General features: G+C 48.2%; 1 protein-coding gene across 4 annotated transcripts; it reads right to left on the reverse strand.

Moving 5' to 3' along the window:
* Positions 1–6,196: 6,196 nt before the first annotated feature.
* Positions 6,197–11,680, reverse strand: LOC123166302 (uncharacterized). Of its 4 annotated transcripts, none has more exons than XM_044584086.1 (11): positions 11,543–11,680; positions 10,853–10,929; positions 10,432–10,738; positions 9,815–9,973; positions 9,319–9,360; positions 9,155–9,217; positions 8,039–8,131; positions 7,799–7,942; positions 7,224–7,331; positions 6,710–6,761; positions 6,197–6,616 (listed from the first exon to the last, which is right to left on the reverse strand). In XM_044584086.1, the coding sequence occupies exons 3-11, from the start codon at positions 10,543–10,545 to the stop codon at positions 6,579–6,581; spliced, it is 813 nt and encodes a 270-aa protein (XP_044440021.1). In that variant the 5' UTR covers positions 10,546–10,738; positions 10,853–10,929; positions 11,543–11,680; the 3' UTR covers positions 6,197–6,578. The 4 variants fall into 4 exon arrangements, with proteins under 4 accessions (XP_044440021.1, XP_044440020.1, XP_044440018.1 ...); XM_044584085.1 differs by having other exon boundaries at positions 10,444–10,788; XM_044584083.1 differs by having other exon boundaries at positions 10,432–10,788.
* Positions 11,681–19,102: the final 7,422 nt, after the last annotated feature.

Genomic DNA, 19,102 nt, shown 5'->3' on the forward strand with positions numbered 1-19,102 from the left:
GGGAGTGGAGAGGGCCGCTGCCCTGTTTGTTCTGTAACTGGCAATGGGGTGGGTGGGGGAGGAGAGGGCTGGCGCGGTTGCAGATAAGTCACATGTGTAGCGCCTAGCGGCTAGGCGCTGCACATTACATGTGCGGCGTCTAGCTCGGAGGCGTTGCACTGCTGGGTGCGGGCCCATGGGCTGCCATGGTGGACAGAAGTGCAATGCCCCAGAGCTAGGCGCTGCACCGTAGGGTGTGGCGCCGGCGTGGCGGGCGCTACACAAAAGGGTCAGGGGTGTGAAATAGTTTCGCACCCAGTTCATTCTGTGAATTGATTTCGTTTCGAGGTCAAAATTGTCAAATTTGCCAGGAACGGAGGGAGTAATAGATATGGGTCCCTTTTTGCAACAAAAGGAAAACAAGAAAACTTCGTGGTAGATATGCATATGTTTCTCCTACATGTTGTACACACGCACACTGATATCCCGTACTGACGTGTGCGGCGGCTGTTTAGTTATTGTTGTACCCGGGCTAGACGCCACACCTACCGTATTTGTGAATTAATCATATGGAAAGTTGCTCATATATTCAACAGATTAATGGTAGTTTTAGATCGTTCTTATTGATAATAGAACAGAGTTGGTCATTCTCTTGGAAACTTTACTAGATCGGCGAATGCACCGTTGTCTCTCTAGGTTCGGTCCAGATCCTGGGCTAGATGAGGCCCACCAAGATTGTAGCTCTACGCATGTATATATTTTCCTGTTTTTCTTGTGAATAAACCATTTTCTCTTCCGCTAGTTGAGTCGTATATCTCTCGCACACAGTTTACATTGGCCTCGATGGGCTTATATCGAGGGAGTACACAGAGGGAGAGAGAGAGAGAGTACAACGGCACCCCTGGCATGCAGGGCGTGCGGGCGCACGTAGGCGCATGAAGTGCGTGGACAGTTTGGCCTAGCTAGAGACCCGGCGAAGTGGGTTAGCCACCTGGGAGCTGTTGTAGACGTGCGGTCGAACACCCCCCCGCAGCCGAAACATGGGGTTCGCCGATGTTGAGGCTGGACCGAAAGTCGTTGAAGACGCGTGTCGGCAGCCCCTTGGTGAAGATATCCGCAAACTGGGAGCTCGTAGGGACGTGAAGAACGCGTAGCTCGCCCAACATGACGCGTTCACGAACGAAGTGGAGATCTATCTCAATGTGCTTCGTTCGTTGGTGTTGCACCGGGTTGCTGGACATGTAGACGGCGCTGATGTTGTCGCAGTAGACCACTGTAGCTCGCGTGGGAGGCTGATGAAGTTCGCCGAGTAGTTGGCGTAGCCACACGGCCTCGGCGACGGCATTTGCCACGGCACGGTACTCGGCCTCGGCACTAGACCGAGAGATGGTACTCTGCCGCTTCGACGACCACGTGAGAAGGTTGCCGCCCAGGAAAACGCAGAAGCCGGAGGTCGACTTGCGCGTGTCAGGGCAACCTGCCCAGTCGGCATCGGAGTAGGCAATGAGCTCAGTGGAGGTATCCCGATGGAGCTGGAGCCCGAGGTGTGTCGTCCCTCGCAGGTACCGGAGGATGCGTTTGACGAGCTGAAAGTGGCAGTCGCGCGGCGCATGCATGAACAAGCAGCACTGCTGGACGGCGTAAGAGAGATCGGGGCGCGTCAACGTCAGGTACTGGAGTGCACCGGCCAGGCTGCGGTACAGCGATGGGTCGTGGAAGAGAGGCCCGGTGTCGGCGGAGAGCTTGGCGAGTGTGTCCACCGGCGTCGAGAGCGGCTTGCAGTTGAGCATCCCGGCGCGGTCGAGGATCTCCAACGCATACTGCTCCTGTGATAAGAACAAGCCGCGCGCCGAGCTGGTGACGTTGATCCCGAGGAAGTAGTGGAGCGAGCCTAGGTCGGTCATCGCGAACTCGCGATGGAGCGCCCGGATGACGGTGTCGAGGACGGCGATGGAGCTGGCGGTGAGGATGATGTCGTCCACGTATAGCAGGAGGTAGGCGAGGTCCCCACCACGGCGGAGAATGAACAGCGACGAGTCCGCCCGCGACGCGACGAAGCCGATGGAGAGCAGGTACGTGGTGAAGCGCGAGAACCACGCCCTCGGCGCCTGCTTGAGGCCGTAGAGGGAACGGTTCAGCCAGCAGACATGCGAGGGTGAGGTAGCATCGACGAAGCCAGAAGGTTGGGCGCTGTAGACTGTCTCCACGAGGTGGCCGTGAAGGAAGGCGTTCTTGACGTCGAGTTGGTGGATGGGCCACCCCTTCCCGGTGGCGAGGCTGAGAACCGTGCGGATGGTCGCCGGCTTGACGACGGGACTGAATGTCTCGTCGTAGTCGACTCCAGCGCGCTGAGTGAAGCCGCGTAGGACCCATCGCGCCTTGTAGCGAGCGAGCGAGCCGTCGGAGTGGAACTTGTGCCGGAAGATCCACTTGCCCGTGACGACGTTGGTACCTGCAGGACGCGACACTAAACTCCAAGTGTTATTCCGCATCAGTGCATCAAACTCTTCTTTCATGGCGTTGTACCAATTCGGGTCTCGAAGAGCAACCCGGAAGGAGGAAGGGATGGGACTGATGGTGGTCGGGGGCGAAGTGGAGGTGGTGAAGGCCTTGGGCTGAGCAAATCCGGTTTTGGCTCGTGTACGCATGCGGTGGAGGTTGACTGGAGGCGTAACTGGGATGGCACGAGGAGGCAACACGGGGCCAGGTGGAGCGGTAGGAGACCCGCATGGTGTGGGCGTTGGAGACGTGCATGGCTCGTGTGCATGCGTGCTTGTGGGAGGCGTGCATGGCTCGGGTGCATGCGTGCTAGTTGGGGACGTGGGTTCTGCATGGGAGTTAGGTGGCGTGGGATCTGCATGGCCCGGGGACGCGGGTGGTGGGGTGCGCGCATGGGATTGGGAGCGCGTGGGGGCCGCGTGGGATCGGGGAGAGTTGGCCGGTAGCGAGCGCAGAGGCGGGGATTGGGTGGTCGCGGGCGGTGATCCCGGAGCGGCAGGTGGGGTTGCTACGGGTCCAGCGGAAGGGAGCGATGGGTTGGCGGACACCGGAAGCGGACGAGGCTGGTACGAGGTAGGTGCGGCACGGAAAGCTGGGAATGTTTCTGGGCTGAGATTTTCTGTGGACGTACGAGGCGCGGGGGAAGACGGTGTGTCGCCAGGGAAATAGGGGAAGACGCGTTCGTCGAAGATAACGTGGCGGGAGATGATCACTTTGCGCGTAGAGAGGTCCAAGCAGCGGTACCCTTTGTGCTCGAGGGGGTACCCGAGAAAAACACACCGTGAGGAGCGAGGGGAGAGCTTGTGGGGGCTGGTTGCAATAGTGTTGGGAAAACATAAGCACCCAAAGACGCGCATGTGATCGTATGTGGGGTGTTTGCCGAGGAGACGATGATAAGGTGTCTCGGAGGCAATGGAAGAGCAAGGTCGCCGGTTAAGGATGTATGTGGCGGTGTGAAGGGCCTCGACCCAGAATGCGGGGGGTAGGTTAGCGTGGATGAGAAGAACGCGCAAGATATTGTTGGTAGTGCGGATTAGGCGCTCGGCCTTGCCGTTTTGCGGTGATGTGTGGGGGCACGAGAGACGGAAGGAGGCGCCATAGCGAGAGAAGAGATCACGGATGGAGGTGGTGAGGAATTCACCCCCGTTGTCGCACTGCATGCACTGTATGGGGACGTGGAACTGAGTGAGGACATACGCATGGAAATGGTGAAGTACGTCGACGGTGTCGGATTTGTGGCGTAAGGGGAACGTCCAAGAGTAGTGTGAAAAGTCATCTAATATCACCAAGTAATATTGAAAACCAGAAAAGCTGCTAGTTGGAGAGGTCCACAAATCACAGTGTATTAATTGAAAAGGAGCGCTAGTAAAGGAATGGGAATGAGAAAATGGCAGCCGTGGCTGCTTGCCTAGTTGGCATGCCGTACAAACGGAAGTGTTTGACACACCCTTATTACAGTTTGGAAGGAAATAAGTAGATAACATGGAAATGGTTTTATTGCTCGGGTGCCCCAAGCGCTGGTGCCACACGTCGCCGCCGATGACAGTGAGAAGGGCTTGCACGTTGGTGTTGGAGAAGAAGGGGTAGAGGTCTCCATGGCTATTGCACCTCATGATTATCTTGCGAGTGGCTAGGTCCTTCACGGAAAAACCGAACGGGTCAAATTCTATACTGCAAGAGTTGTCAATGGTAAAGCGACGAACAGAAATAAGGTTTTTGATAATCGTGGGGGAAACGAGGACGTCGTTGAGAGAAAAGGAGGAGACAGTAGTGGAACCAACAGCAGTGACGGGTAAGCGAGACCCATCTCCAACGACAATACCAGAAGAATGACGCAAAGATGGGGAAGAAAACTTGGAGAGAGTGTGCGTCATACCGGTCACATGAGAGGAGGCTCCGGTGTCCAGGAACCACTCCTGGCCGCCGCCGCCGGTGTTGTGCTGCATAGACAGGTTCTGAAGAGCTGCATAGAGCTGGTTGTACTGCTCCCATGAAGGCCCGCCGGTTGGCGGCGCAGCGGCCACCGAATAGGCCTGGTGTGGTGGCGGCGGGCGCGGGCCGAGAACGCCCGCGGCGTTGGGCGCAGCCCATGTAGGACGAGGCGGGGTCGGGCCAGGGAGCATGGTGCCGTACGGGGCGAAGAAGCCAGAGAGCGGCGGGCTTGGAGTTGGTGTAGAGGCGCCGCGCCCGGTCGAGGAACCAACAGAGGAGGACGAGCCGCGCCCACGGCCACGTCCGCGGCCACGCCCACGGCCGCGGGAGCCAGGGTCGCCGGTCGGGGAGGCAGCGCCCCCTCTGCCCTTGTCTACGGAGGAGCCCCGGTCCGCGGAGGAGCTTGCGCCGCCGGCGATGGTGAGGGCGGTGGCAGTGGCCTCGGGGCGGCCGTCGAGGCGAGCGCGCTCATTAGCCGCGATTTCCTCCATGAGGAGCCGCGAGCGCGCCTGCACAAACGAGGGAAACGGCGTCTGCATCGGAAGGAGCGTCGCCATGATCTGAAATTTGCGGGAGAGCCCGCGGATCAGCTGGAGAGTCAGGGCCCGATCAGTGATGTGGTCGCCGACGTCCTCGAGCTCGTTGGCGAGGGACTTAAGCCGCCGACAGTACTCGGCGATGGACAGGTCCCCCTGGACCAGGTTGCGAAACTCCGCGCCGAGGATGACGGCGCGCCCCGCTTGGTTGTCGCGGAACAGTAGGTGCAGCTCAGACCAGATGTCGAACGCGGTGCTCTCCGGGGAGGCGACAACGTCCAGGAGCTCGTCGGCGACAACCCCATGGAACCACAGAACGACCGTGAGGTCATCGTTGCGCCAAACCGCGCTCTGGCGAAGAGGCGCGGCGGGCTCGTCGAGGTGGGTCTGCACGTTATGGCGACGACAGATGCAGTAAAAGAGTTTGCGCCACTTGGTGTAGTTACCAGATTCCAACTCCAGCCGGGATTGAAAGTGATGCGCGATGGATGCTGGGAGGCCGACGGAGGAGGACGAGCCGATGTCCGGCGGGGCCAGTTGGGGGAGCGTGGCGTTGTTGAGGTGCGGGACCGGAACACTCCCGGCGAGGCGAAGTTGAGTCGCGGCGGGCGAAGCAGAAGAAGACGCGGCGAGGTGGAGGCCGGGGGGCGCCGTGGAGAAGGAAGGAGGGGCAGCCTCGGGGATGGGCTCCTTGCCACGGACGACCGCGGGCGCGAGGCGTGGAGCGGGAGCCACGGTGACCGCGACGGGGGCCGCGGGAGCCGCAGCGGAGGCCGGGACGGTGGCCGCGGTGGGCACGGCGACGGGGGCCGCGGCCGGTGCAGCGGGGCGCGCGGCGACTGGGTCCGCGGCGAAGAGACGCCGGGCGGAGGGAGAGGCGTAGGCAGACTCGAGGTCGGCAGAGCGGGAGCGACGAAGAAGTCGATCCATGGCGGAAGCAGAGATGAAGAAGAAGGATCGGAGGTGTCTGATACCAAGTTGAGTCGTATATCTCTCGCACACAGTTTACATTGGCCTCGATGGGCTTATATCGAGGGAGTACACAGAGGGAGAGAGAGAGAGAGTACAACGGCACCCCTGGCATGCAGGGCGTGCGGGCGCACGTAGGCGCATGAAGTGCGTGGACAGTTTGGCCTAGCTAGAGACCCGGCAAAGTGGGTTAGCCACCTGGGAGCTGCTGTAGACGTGCGGTCGAACACCGCTCTGTGAGAATTATCACAACAAATTTGCACCTCTCTGTTGCAAAAAAATGAAAAAAGAACGTCCCTGCAAGTTTTTTTGTATGCATAATATGCTTCCATCGCGACTCTGAACAACGTTAAAAGACAGACATATTGCAGCAGTAGCATCTTTCTTTCCCTTACGAATTTAACTATGCTACAAAATAGTATCTGACGTTGTATGCAGTACGCATAATATCAGTATAGGCTAAACACTAGTGCCAGGCTACTGAAGCTGCTCATCCAAAAATCTAGACACAGTTCCCTCTGCTTACCCCAACATCTCGACTCCTCGTCGTAAATACGGATCAACTGCAAACTACGCACCAGCTGCTCAACAATGAATCCCTGTTTCTGTCATTGTGAAATGAGCAAGAAAAAAGGCGCCGCAAACTACTCTGAAGCACAGCCACTAGCATGTGAAGTTTGACTGCTCTTGAATTTCACCAACTGTAGAGAGAGCAAGGCATCAGGTGTTATTTACACGTACGTAGATAGACACTATAACAGTTCACAAGATAGATTCAGAGAATGATTCCATACCAGGAAGTTCAACAGCAAAATTAGCTTGGGCATCAGCATCCGCATTAAATTCCTGCATACCAAATAAGTGGAACCGTCACAAGCTTTAGCTGGTAGCTGCTCAACTTCAGTCATTTCATTAATAGGGAATAGTACAAAGGGCGAGGCAAGGGCAGTCCGTCCCAAGCACACACAAACCACACCCAGCGAACAAAAAGGTTTACAAAAGCACCACAAACACAAGAGGATAACGATAGGGAAGCCTGCCTCCCCGAGACCAACTAAGAGTCTGGGGCGAGCTACCTAAGAAGAGCAAAAATGGTCTTGTTTTTTGACAAAAACAAAAGTAAAACTAGCATCAATCCATGCCACCTGGTATCTTTTTTACAAGGCATTCAGTCAGGTGTAGCCTTTTGTATACAAGAGCACAAGTATGTAATATGTTTGCAAGGCATTCATATAACAGATCCCCAAGCTGGCTGATACAAATAAGTTTGAACCATATCAGATGGCACTGCAAAGATATGATACCTACCCTCAACACATGGTTGATTTGAAACTGAAGAAAATTTCCCTTCAGTTCCTTGACTTTCTTGCACAAGTCAGCCATATTATCATTCCTAACACGCCAGAGATCTTGAACCTGCTTCAGAAAGTTCAGTGTGTTATTTATGTGAAGGAAACAAAACTGAACGCTAATAAAGCTTCCAGCTACTGGAGAAACTTTTGAAAGAGCTCTGATTAGTTTCACCAGATTTTGAATGCCCTAACACTAAGAATGAAGGCCTTAATCCAATTATTCCTTGCCCAAATAAAATAATAGACTGTGGGGCACCTTATATTATAACCTGTAAATGTTTTAATAGATGTAGCATAAAACTTTCCCTTGGCGAGGATAAACAGAGGACCATGATGATCAAATTAAACTAAAGGAGAAACAACGTACAAAATAAAAAACAAAAGTCATTCAATCTCTTTTAATTTGACCACAAGTCTATTGTTTTGGTGGACTGCAAAGAGTGAGTACAAACTGCACATCGAGCAGTTATCTATTGGCGGTTCCATGGTAGAACATAAAGGCTGCAAAGTAGCCAAGGTAGAACACCAGACCTGGTTACAGACAAGCTTAGAATCGCCTTGAGCACGAACATACTTGAATCCCTTCTTAGCAGCATATCTCAACCCCAGGAGCAATGCACGATATTCAGCAGCGTTATTCGTTGCAATACCCAAACCCTCACGTAGTTGAGCAATCTTCAGTTAAAGTAGAAGAACATATTCAGCATCAGCTAGTCGTGGTAACTAAACACTAAGAAAACAAACCAGGACAGTAATAGTTGGCGTACATACCACAGATCCATCTGACCGCCTTACTACTACACCGGCGCCTGATTTCCCGGGATTTCCTTTGCATGCACCATCAAATTCAAGAATGCAGGATAGCTGTAAAGACGAGGTTCAGTGATGAGAATAACTGAATAAGTCAACATTTCCTCAGTGAAGATAAGTTGCAAATATGCATATTTAATATCAAAATCATAATGACAAAATAGAACAGAGAAAGAGGGCTTGTTAGTAGTTAGAACCTAAATTGTACGGATATGGCAGGAAAACGACATATTGGGAGTTAGATACATCCGGATACCAGCTGATACTTATCCCCTAACACAGGAAAATCCTAAGCCAACTATCAATACCCACAACAATCACTCTCCCTTTTTCTCGCCTAATTCTGGCCTCATCCGACCTGAGCTCTGCACCGCCGCTATACAGCACACATGCGAGGAAGGCCGGCTGCCACCGGTCCGCCATTGCTCCCGCCTCTGTTCTGAGCCCCGCCGCACCGGAGGAGGAGAGATCCAGGCCGCTGTTCTCTGTCATTCAATATTTCTTCATCTCCTCTTAAGGTCAGCAATGGCTAGCGCCGCTAGAGGTTCTGAAGATGTGAAAGTCGCCACTGTGGAGGTATGCTCAGAAGATCGAGAAGACTAGATGAGGCCAAGGAGGGAATACAAAGCTCATATGCAGGATCTGTAACCGTGAAGTTAATGGGAGGTACTCAAGAGTGAAAGCACATCTCTTGAAGTGGTCAAATTATGGTGTCAAGCCATGTCCGAAGGTGAAAGTTGATGTTCTAATTCAGCTCAAAGGTGAACAACACAGGGCTAATGCAATGGCTACTAACATGCCTCTCGATATTCTGCTGCCAACCGATGGAATCAGTGGGAGGAAGAGAAGGAGGTCATCGGCTATTGAAGCAAGCTTCAATCTGGAAACTCGCAGCAAGCTTGATGCTTTGATTGCTAGGCTGTTCTATACTACACATGTTGCAGTGTCCGTATACCCATATTGTAGTTTAAATCTGTGTTTAAAAAAATTAACGTATCACGGTACCGTAGTGTCCATATTTGTAACTGTATCACCGTATTCATGCAGTTTAGGTTAAAACATGGTATCCATACTCACATGACTATCAGGTAATAGCTCCTGTTCAGCGACTTTGGGATGCTTCTTTGATGGTCCGGTTTCCTTCAGCAAATAATTATTGGTGTGAGTACATGAGATGTGAAAACTTTTTGACAAGCATTTATTCACGCTTAGCTTGGAGTGAGAAAAAGATCTCTACTCACCGTCTCCTGTGGCCTTTTCAAAGTAGAGGTTCCATCAGGTTGCTGAAACGAAAGGTGACACAATAAAAATAGAGTTTATGGGCAAATGCGCTAGCAATGCAACCACCTTTGAGGATATACCAGAAAGATCAGCTCAACTGTCAAGGTAGCTTTGGAACTATGTGCCAGAAAAACTAATGCCCTGGAATTATGGGCTATCATGGCATATATAGTATATAGAGATTACAAAATTAAATTTAGTGGTGACCCTTTCTATCAAGATTAATACCATGCCTATACAACCAACAAGCACATAAAACACAAGTTTGGTTATAAGTCGTAGCGTCAATGCCGCCACACATTGCAAAGCGTTTGCAAAATACAGTAGAACACAGAGCATATGGTAGCTTCCATAGGTAAGCGGAAAGGGATTAATAAATCTATACTGCACTGGCATGTTACAGACATAATATCAGGGGAAATAGTTGGAAACTACAATTGCACAACGAATTTTTACCTGGAAAGGGCAGGGAGCCAGATCATCAAACAATTCATCTCTTGCATCTGCTGCATTAATGGAATACAGAGCATTCTTCAACCCACGGGCCGCGAGATACTCCTCGGCGTCTTTGCGGAGAGAATAGCCTTTGTACACAGTCACAGAAGGATCGCAGACCTACAATTATAATTTTCACATAAGAAATGTCTATTGAAATGGCAATAATAAGTTTTTCTTTCATCGAGTATCGCCTTATCAGTAACAGACAGATGAACTCTGCAGCAACGCAAGAAAGAACACAGCGGTTTTAGCAATACTATGAGATGCAGTCTCTAGCGCAACAATGATATTAGCACCCTATGAGGTGCATGAATACAACTCAGGACTTATGTAAAGTGTTACGTTATCCATCCTTATTCCAGGAAGCATTTACCGGTACAGTTACCAAGTGTAGATATGTCTTCTTATGATGCTACATTCATTGAAAAATTTGGCAGGTGAGCAGGTGTTAACATTCTCTTCAAGGGAGACATTGAATGCAGATAATCGTCACAATAATAGACCAAATGCTTAGTGTAACAAGGTGACAAGTAAGGAGAAGGTAAAACAAAGATAAAAAGAACAGAACTCAATACCGAATTGCTGACTTGAGCTTGGCAGTCGGCGAGGTTCTTGTAGATGCCGATGACATCCCCCTTGCGGACGACATAGAACGGGTCGCCGCCGGCAGAGTCCATCGGCGGCGGCATGCCCTTCTTCGCCGCGGATCTCTTGGTGGAGCGCTTGGGTGAGGAGGAAGAGAAGAAACGCTCAGCAAGGCCAAGGGCAATGGGCGGCACGGGAGGCCTGAGGGGCAGGTAGCGCAGACTGTGCTGGTGGTGGTGTTGGTTGCGGATGCCGCTCAGAGTCAGGGTGCCGGCCACCGCGTGCCTCCACGCCGCTCTGGAAATCCCACAGAGAGAAGAAGAAGAATAGCAACTCCTCATCGACAGCTGCTAACGCGAAATGAGAGGATAGCCGAAAGAGCACTGGTGAGAACGAAAAGTTTCGACATACACTTGGCTCCGTGTTGAATTGGACCGGCCAATTCAGCTTAAACCGGCTCGCAGATCGACGAACACCTGGCTAAGAATCTGCACAATAATATACAGACAGAACAATCAACTTGCTGTACACCAGAGGCAGAGGGAATTTATTGAGAAGAGAAACAGAACTGGACAGAGAGACACATTAATAAATTTTCTGCAGCAGTTGTGGCATGGAACCAGGACAAATGGTGTGTCGACATGAACAACAGGATAAGTGAATGCTGGTGAGAAAACTAAAGTTCCTTGCTGGTCTCCCGGCGCAGGCATTGGTTCATCCAACAGCATGGATCACAAATTGCTTGAAATAAACATGCTAGAACAAGTAATTGCTGGTCCAGTAATTTTTTCTCATGAATAGATACTTGCTAGAACAAATCACAAACAGACAGCATGCAGGCAGGATGCGCAGAGAGCAGGGGAGAAGCAGGGCGTGGGCGGCTGCGGCGGTCGCGTCGGGGAGGGGGTTGTTGGGTAGCGCATGGTGGAGGGGTGGGGGTGGGGGGGACGCGCCGGAGGGGGGTTGGACGCCTGAGATGGGAGAGGAGGAGGGCTTGTGGCGGGCGCGTCGGGGCGGAGGCGACGGCGCAGGGAAGATAGGGGGATGGGGGCGCCGGGGAGAGGGGGGTGGGGGGGGAGGAGGGCGCGGGAGGGAGCTCACCTGCGCCGCCGCCGCCGCCGCTGACCTCCGCTGGACGCCGCCGCCGCCGCGCTCGTCTGTTGTGTTGCTGGTGGAGTGGGGAAAAGGGGGAAGAGGACCCCCGATTCGGGTGAAATCAGAGCGGGATAGGGTTTAGAGAGAAGAGAAGGGTTTACTTTTGCTGCGAGTTTCAACTTTCAAAAGGTGATTTTCAGCTAACCAACATGTGGTTGTATGATTAGAAGGACGATGGTATCCCTAGGCCGCCAGAGTTCAAGTGCTAAGCATGTGGCGGCTTTGGCAAGCGGAGGAGCACATGTGACGAGCGGCGGCGCGCAGGGGGGGGGGGGGGGGGGGGGGGGGGGGGCGAGCATGCGAGAGGGGATGCGGCGGCACGGGGGATCGTAGAGTGCGCCGGTTTGTGTGGGGCGAGCAACAGAGGCTGACGTGGGACCATTGGGCGTGAGGGGAGGTGAAGGTTGTGAGAGAAGAGAAGGGTTTATTTTTGCTGCGAGTTTCAACTTTCAACACGGTGATTTTCAGCGAACCAACATGTGATTGGATAATTAGAAGGACGGTGGTAATCCTTAGGCCACCAGAGTTCAAGTGGTGAGCAGGTGACGGATTTCGCGAGCGGATAAGCACATGCGACGGGCGGCACGCAGGTGAGCATAAGAAAGGAGATGGGACGGCACGGGGGATCGTAGAGTGTGCCGGTTCATGTGGGCCGAGCAAGGGAGGCTGGCGTGGGACCATTGGGCGTGAGGATAGGCGCGGGTTGAGGGGGAAGGGGGTGATGGCCCAGCTTCCATCAGTCGATTCGGACCGGAAAAGGACGCGTGCATGGTGATAGGGTTAGAAGAGAAGGGTAACAACACTATCCTAGATGTTTGGAACGTCCAACACGGACCAGCATTAGTGATAACATTTGGCCCTCGGTCGTCCTCATCATACTTTGAAAGATTTGGGACTCGTGTAACACTGAAGTCTTCTACAACGGGACCATCCACCTCCGCCTAGCATGAAGAACATTGTTTTGGATTTTACTCTTTGGACTCATCTGTTCATTCAACCGAATGTAAAAATTGTTGCCATGTCTTCCTGCGACTACCTCTCCTCGTGTCCGAACGCAACTCTGTAAATTGGCCAAACTGTTGGCTCCATTTAACTAATGTATTCAGGTGGAGATCGCCCCCGTGATGATTGTTCAACAACAAGTATATAAATAACAAGTCAGGCGAACTGTTATGATTGTAGTAATCGATCAATTCCATCCATCTCCCTTGAACGCAGCCACCACCCATCTTCTCTCTCGATCTTGAGCCGAGGAAATGATCGAAATGGTGGCCAACAAGTTGTGCTAGTGGCCCCCATGCTATTTCACATTGGCGTAGTCTCTGCATTGCAGGGATAAGGGGAGGAACAAGAAGGCCCCTCTCGTGCAGGGGGTCATTGTCAATAGAGGATTGATCTTCCCCAGCATTATTCATAATTTTAAAAAGTGTTCCTATTTTTTCAATTTTCTTCTCCAATTTTTTAAAAATATTTAAGAAAATTCATTAAGTTTCGTGTTTAAAAAATCTGAAAAATATATTCTGAATTTAAATTTTATCCATGTTTAAAATTCGTGTTAAAAATGCTCAAAAACATAAAACAATGTTAGTGTTTTTAAAATGTGTTTCGAAAATTTTGAAAAAAGCGTATTTTGGAAATTGTTTGAAAATTTCAGAAAATGTACATGTTTTCAAAATTTGATTGTGTTTTATAAAAAAATGAGATTCTCTTTTTATAAATCTTCCTCATAATTTCAAAATTATCACATTTTAAAAATAAGTTATTCGTGTTTAGTTGAAAAACCGAATAAAAATTCTCGGAAAATTAGTCCAGCACGCCGCAAATTCTATATGACGCTCTTTGCGTCGATTTTTCGAGCAAACACACAAACCGAGCGAAGCGAGCTACTAATTGGGCCGGGCCGTTAGTGTTCCACGGATCCCGGTTTTGTGAACTTTTCTAGAAAGTTCCTGGCCGGTTCAGGTTTGGTTCTTTCATTTTTGTTTTTCCTGTTGTTCCTTTTACCTTTTTTGTTTTCTTTTTTATTTAAAATTCTTTTTTTACATGTTTGGAATTTTGTAAAAAAATCCAGAATTTCAAAGAAGTTTTTGTTTTCAAAATTTGTGTGGAATTTTAAAAAATCAAACGTTGTTCAAAACTTCAAAATAAAAGTTCCCATTTTATAAATTACATATATTTAAACAATGTTCCTGTTTTTAAAATTGTTCAAGAATTCAAAAAATGTTCCCATTTCACAAATTCAGAAAAATGTTTCCATTCCAAATTTAGTTCAGAAATTTGCAAGAAAATTGGTTGTCTTGAAAAATATTCAGAATTTTAAAATTATTCACTTTAAAAAAATGTTCAAATGAAACAAAACGTCTTAAAACTTAGATGCTACCGCAACTCAGGGGGCTACAGTGAATAATTTTTTTTTGAGAAACACCTGTAACTTTATTATTACTCATAACAATTACAGCTACACCGATTTGGACCTAAGATCCAAGAAAATACAAAGTAACTCTTATAACTAAACATTACAATGAAATCTCTTGAAAACATCTTCTTCGCCGTATCAATCTCTGCTCAAAGAAATACTCCAAAGATTTTGGTAAAGAGGTTGCAATTGGACTGGAGCAACAATGTCACTCTTTCACCCACACGAACATCAATCTCTGCTCGAAGAAATACTCCAAAGGCTTTGGTAAAGAGGCTGCAATTGGATTGGAGCAACAATGTTGTTGTCACTCTTTCACCCACACGAACATTACCAATAATGGCTTTTGAAAGTGTCTTGAGTCGCCCATGCAAAAAGATGGGAAGCCTTGATCGACGAATGTACTTGGCCTGGGCATGATCCCCTGAAAATGCAGGCCGTCAAATCATTATATCATCACAATGGTGTCGATGAAAAATTTCACCTCCTTCAAAAGTCAAACCAACAAAAAAAAGCTTGACACGGCAACATAAACTCATTAGATCCGAATAATCGGATGTGCGAGGACAGAAAACTCTCTAACCTCATGGCACCGCCAAAAGATTGAGAGAAAATTTATTCTCACAAAATTATGATGATCACTAGACGTTGATGAAGAACATAGAGGTCTTGAAGATCCGAGATTCCCCCACCTCTCAGCGCCAAGATGGCAGCCGAAGGTCAGGGGGGCAAATTTCTCAGATGACGGCGGTGACTGTGGCACGAGAAACCCCCTACAGTGAACAAATAGTTACACTACATTGTACGTGCACTATGGGCGAAGTAACATACGACCTCTCCTCACAACGCACCAGGGGCTCAATTCCTGCGAGCTTAGGGTGTATTTTGTTGAGGAACCAACTATCATGGATTGTTACATTCCAGAGGAATGGGTTGGTTCGTTTCTTCGTATAGTAGGAGCAAAAAGTAGAACGGGTTGGTTATGTTCCCGTGCTTGGTTTTGAAGCACCGAATGAAAAATGGAATAACAATATGTCAAAAAAATTGGCAGCATTCATTTGTATTTTCAAGAAAAACAACATAACTATATATTGAGAAGCATGACACTTAAATGACATCACACAGAACACAATTTTCAATAACAATATCGTAATGTAGCAATAAGGTAGCAAGTTCAATTGCCACATACAAAAGCAACCGGTCATACAAGTCTTGTTCACATACCAAATATCCAAAACCAACCAAAGTGCACTACAGCCATACATGTCAACTAACATACTTGACAACCATATTGAATTTAGAAGTTCTTCACAGCAGCAAACAATGATAGCCATTGCAGCAAGTAATGCATGTTATCAAAAATATAGCCACCAATGACTAGTAATCACGGATCTAGGTACTACACAACATCATATATTGAAACCAAACATTGGGCAGCACCATTTTGACAAAAATCGAACACAATATATATATACACAAGGAGTATCTTATTTACATGCAAAAATTGGGCAGCACCATTTTCCCTCTAATTCAATTGCACGTTATTTACATGTTGGAGCCGAAGGAGTATCTCATACATGCACACACACACGCACAAACGGTAAGTAATATATACTAGATCATATACATTAATTTGTTGCCGCAATATACTAAATTGATTCTAGAAGGATATGCTGATTGCATGATCTCCAATTTATTTTGCTGGAGTAAAGTTAATGGTGTGATCGACATGATCTCCATATTAATTAGCCTGCTCCACCACCAAATAATAAAAATATTAATTCACCTGCTATGCATCTCACAATTGATTTCCCCCATCTATCTATATATTCAAGCACGACCGCGAGGCTACACCATTGCCATTAGCTCACAATCCGACTCTCAGGTAGCCAGTTCACCGGGCGCCCCAGCATGAGAGGCAGCGGCTTGGTTTCCTCGCTGACAGTAATCCTGCTCCTCATCGGATACCTTGCAGTTATAGCACAGTATATATATATATACACACGATTGTATTTCTCAGTGATGCAATCATGTAACTATGTAGGAGAGCTGCTCAGATATCCAAATGAGTTGAAATTTGAAGCGGACCTCATGCATCAAATTATCTATCACACAAAAAAAGTTGGAATTTTTTGAATTTTTCTAGTATTTGTTTTGAATTTTTTTCTGACCGGGAGCAGATGAGCTTGGGCACCGATTTGGATTTTCGTCCGAGACCCTGTTACTGCTGTGAGCTTCTGCCGCCGGACCAGCCGTGCTTCGGTTCTAAAGAGGAGTGTTGGCAAAAATGTCCCGCCTGTGACCCCAAGTGTCCCGGTCCACCTGCCACGGAGTTGCATCCATGAGCAAATATATGCTTTTCATGTAAATGAGTCATAAGCATGGTTGTTATGTGAGAAAAAGAATATACTGATGCGCCATATCTTTGCTCTTTTATACTGTGAGCCATTGTTTTTCTTATTTTTCATGATACCTCACTAAGTTTCTCTTTGGGTGCCGAATGGTGCGCACGTGATATTGTGATTGTATGCATTTATTTATGTTTCCTTTTTTATAGAACGAAAACAGCACATCTATCTATCTATCTATCTATCTATCTATCTATCTATCTATACCTATACTAATCACAGACTCCCTAGAAATTACCACGTTATCTATCTATCTATCTATCTATCTATCTATACCTATACTAATCACAGACTCCCTAGAAATTACCACGTTAATTAGAAATTACCGGCATTAATTTGGTGGGGCCGAATTATAACGGTGTAGATCCACTCATATGATCCTTGCAAATTTTGTAAGAAAAAAAACCTGGTGTATCTGTAAAAAAAATCATGGGTACGTGTAAAAATAACCTACATATCGTACTTCCTAAAACTTGAGGCTTGCGCTCTAACAAAACAACAACATATAGCGTAGCTGTTAAAAAACAATCTATCGTACTTCCTATAAACTTCAGGATCGATCCTACCTTTTCCAAAGAATCATCACGCATTATATCTCCCTATATGCCTTCTTCTTCCAATCGTCATTGGATCGTCTCCCTCGGGGGACGCCCAAACTCTTACGTGCGTTGTAGCGTCTCTCATGTTACACGACGATTGTTCTGGAAAAACAATGGCATAATCTAGCTTCTCGGTCGGCCCCTTGCCATCCAGCCATGGATTCCCCTCCAAGAAAAAGAGGATCCATCGAGGATACCTCACCGTCCTATTCTCCGCTGCTTGCCCCATGTGCGGTGCCTCGGCCGCGTCATTATGGCGAGCGAGGCGTTCTTCTCCTTGCCAGGTATCCATGGTCACCCTCAATTCATAAGAGCAGCCCCAGGCGAGCTTGACGGGAAACTGGTTGTCGCCGATTTCGAACTCTCCGTGGGATCACGGTCCAACTGCGAGTCCTTCCAGCCATCTTATTGTGGACTCTTCTCTCTGCAGCGTCCGTCACAGCCAAGTAAACCATCAGATAATTAATTCAATCTCCTCGATCTGATGAAGGCGCCCTATTTTGATTTATTTGTGTGGAGTTCATGCATGATGATGATGATCTTGAGCTTTGAATGAAGTTGGTTGGTGTCTTGAGGCCGAGAAGATCGGGTTGTGCTGATTTCTTAAATTTCTATTGTTTGTGCAGCCGAGTTCATGGCCACAGAGGTCATCATTGAGCAGGAGTAATGAATGCTTTTCCAATACGAGCGCCCAGACTACAGGTTGCTTTAGGTTATGATTTCTCCCTTTTTTTCTTCAGGTTGTATAATTAGTTTATTATATGGTTAGTTGATACGTGAAGATGTTTTACTAAACAGATTGAAGTTGCCATCAGGTATCGTACCTGTCAGTTGGTTTGTACAGTGAATGCTAATTGAGTAATTAAGATGCGTATGTCATTTCACCATTTAAAGATTGCTATATTGAGTGATTAAGATGCTGGAAGGTACGTACAGTTCAAGCTTCTCATAATGAGAAAGAAATACTACATTTGGTTTATACTCTAATTTGTAATTTTCTTTCAAATATCATTACAAAGATTTCCTCATTTTCTTCTAAATTGTGGGGGCACACATCATGGCTGCCATCATTGAGAATTAGCTCGGACTCCTCCTAATCAGTCTCACATCATTGTCGTGCTAAGAAATACAACAAGGAGGAGAGTCGGTTGGCAACATGTTATTTGAAGTGCAACCAATGACGAACATGTGAGTTGTGACAAGCTTTGTTATTGCTCACAGTGGATTCATGTTGGAAATTCAGTTAATTAGTAATACCCCACTCCCCACGTACTGATAGTCATGTATTTCTTGATGTCTTAGGCTTGGAAACTGGTCATCTCATGACTATTCTACTGCTATGTTTTCTAATGCTTCATCTGTGTCATTGGAGGGATCTTTCATTTTATAGGCATTGCCCTCCTTTTTAGGCCGTAGCCAATGGAACATAAATGTTGATGTGCTGTCCATCTAGACATCTCAAACATCATCTTGCAAGGCTGCAACGTCAAGATTATATATGTATGGTTTAGACCATTGATTTTGCCATGTACAGTGGTCTGCAGCCAAGAACAGCGATGCCATTCTCAACTCGAACCATTCTCAACTGATTGCTGTCACATTCCAACCGAGATGCATGAAGCCATGAAATCACATGATACAAATTATCACGGGATGGCATTCAAGTGGCGTCCATGTTCTTGATTACGCTGATGGTGATCTTCTCCTTCTAGAATGGGTAGTCAGTTCCGTCAAAGATGGGAACCTTCTCACTCGTCTTGTAATTCACTGAAGATATGCTTAAAAACCAAGGTTGTTAGACCTTAATAAGCAGAGACAAGGACTGCCTTCCTCTGATACCAATTACTCAGCGCTGCTTAAAAACCAAGGTTGTTAGACCTTAATAAGCAGAGACAAGGACTGCCTTCCTCTGATACCAATTATAGGAACAAAGTATGTCTACCAGAGGGGGCCGGGGTGAATGGTAGATTTAATTTTTCTTTCGGGAAACTTCAAATCTCTCATAACACAATAGCGAAAAAAATATATTATGATAGAAAACTCCGAAGCAATACAAGGACATGAATCAAGGTGAAATTTCATG

The sequence above is a fragment of the Triticum aestivum genome, chromosome 7D, assembly GCF_018294505.1.
Source record: "Triticum aestivum cultivar Chinese Spring chromosome 7D, IWGSC CS RefSeq v2.1, whole genome shotgun sequence".
In the NCBI taxonomy this organism is placed as follows: Eukaryota; Viridiplantae; Streptophyta; class Magnoliopsida; order Poales; family Poaceae; genus Triticum; species Triticum aestivum.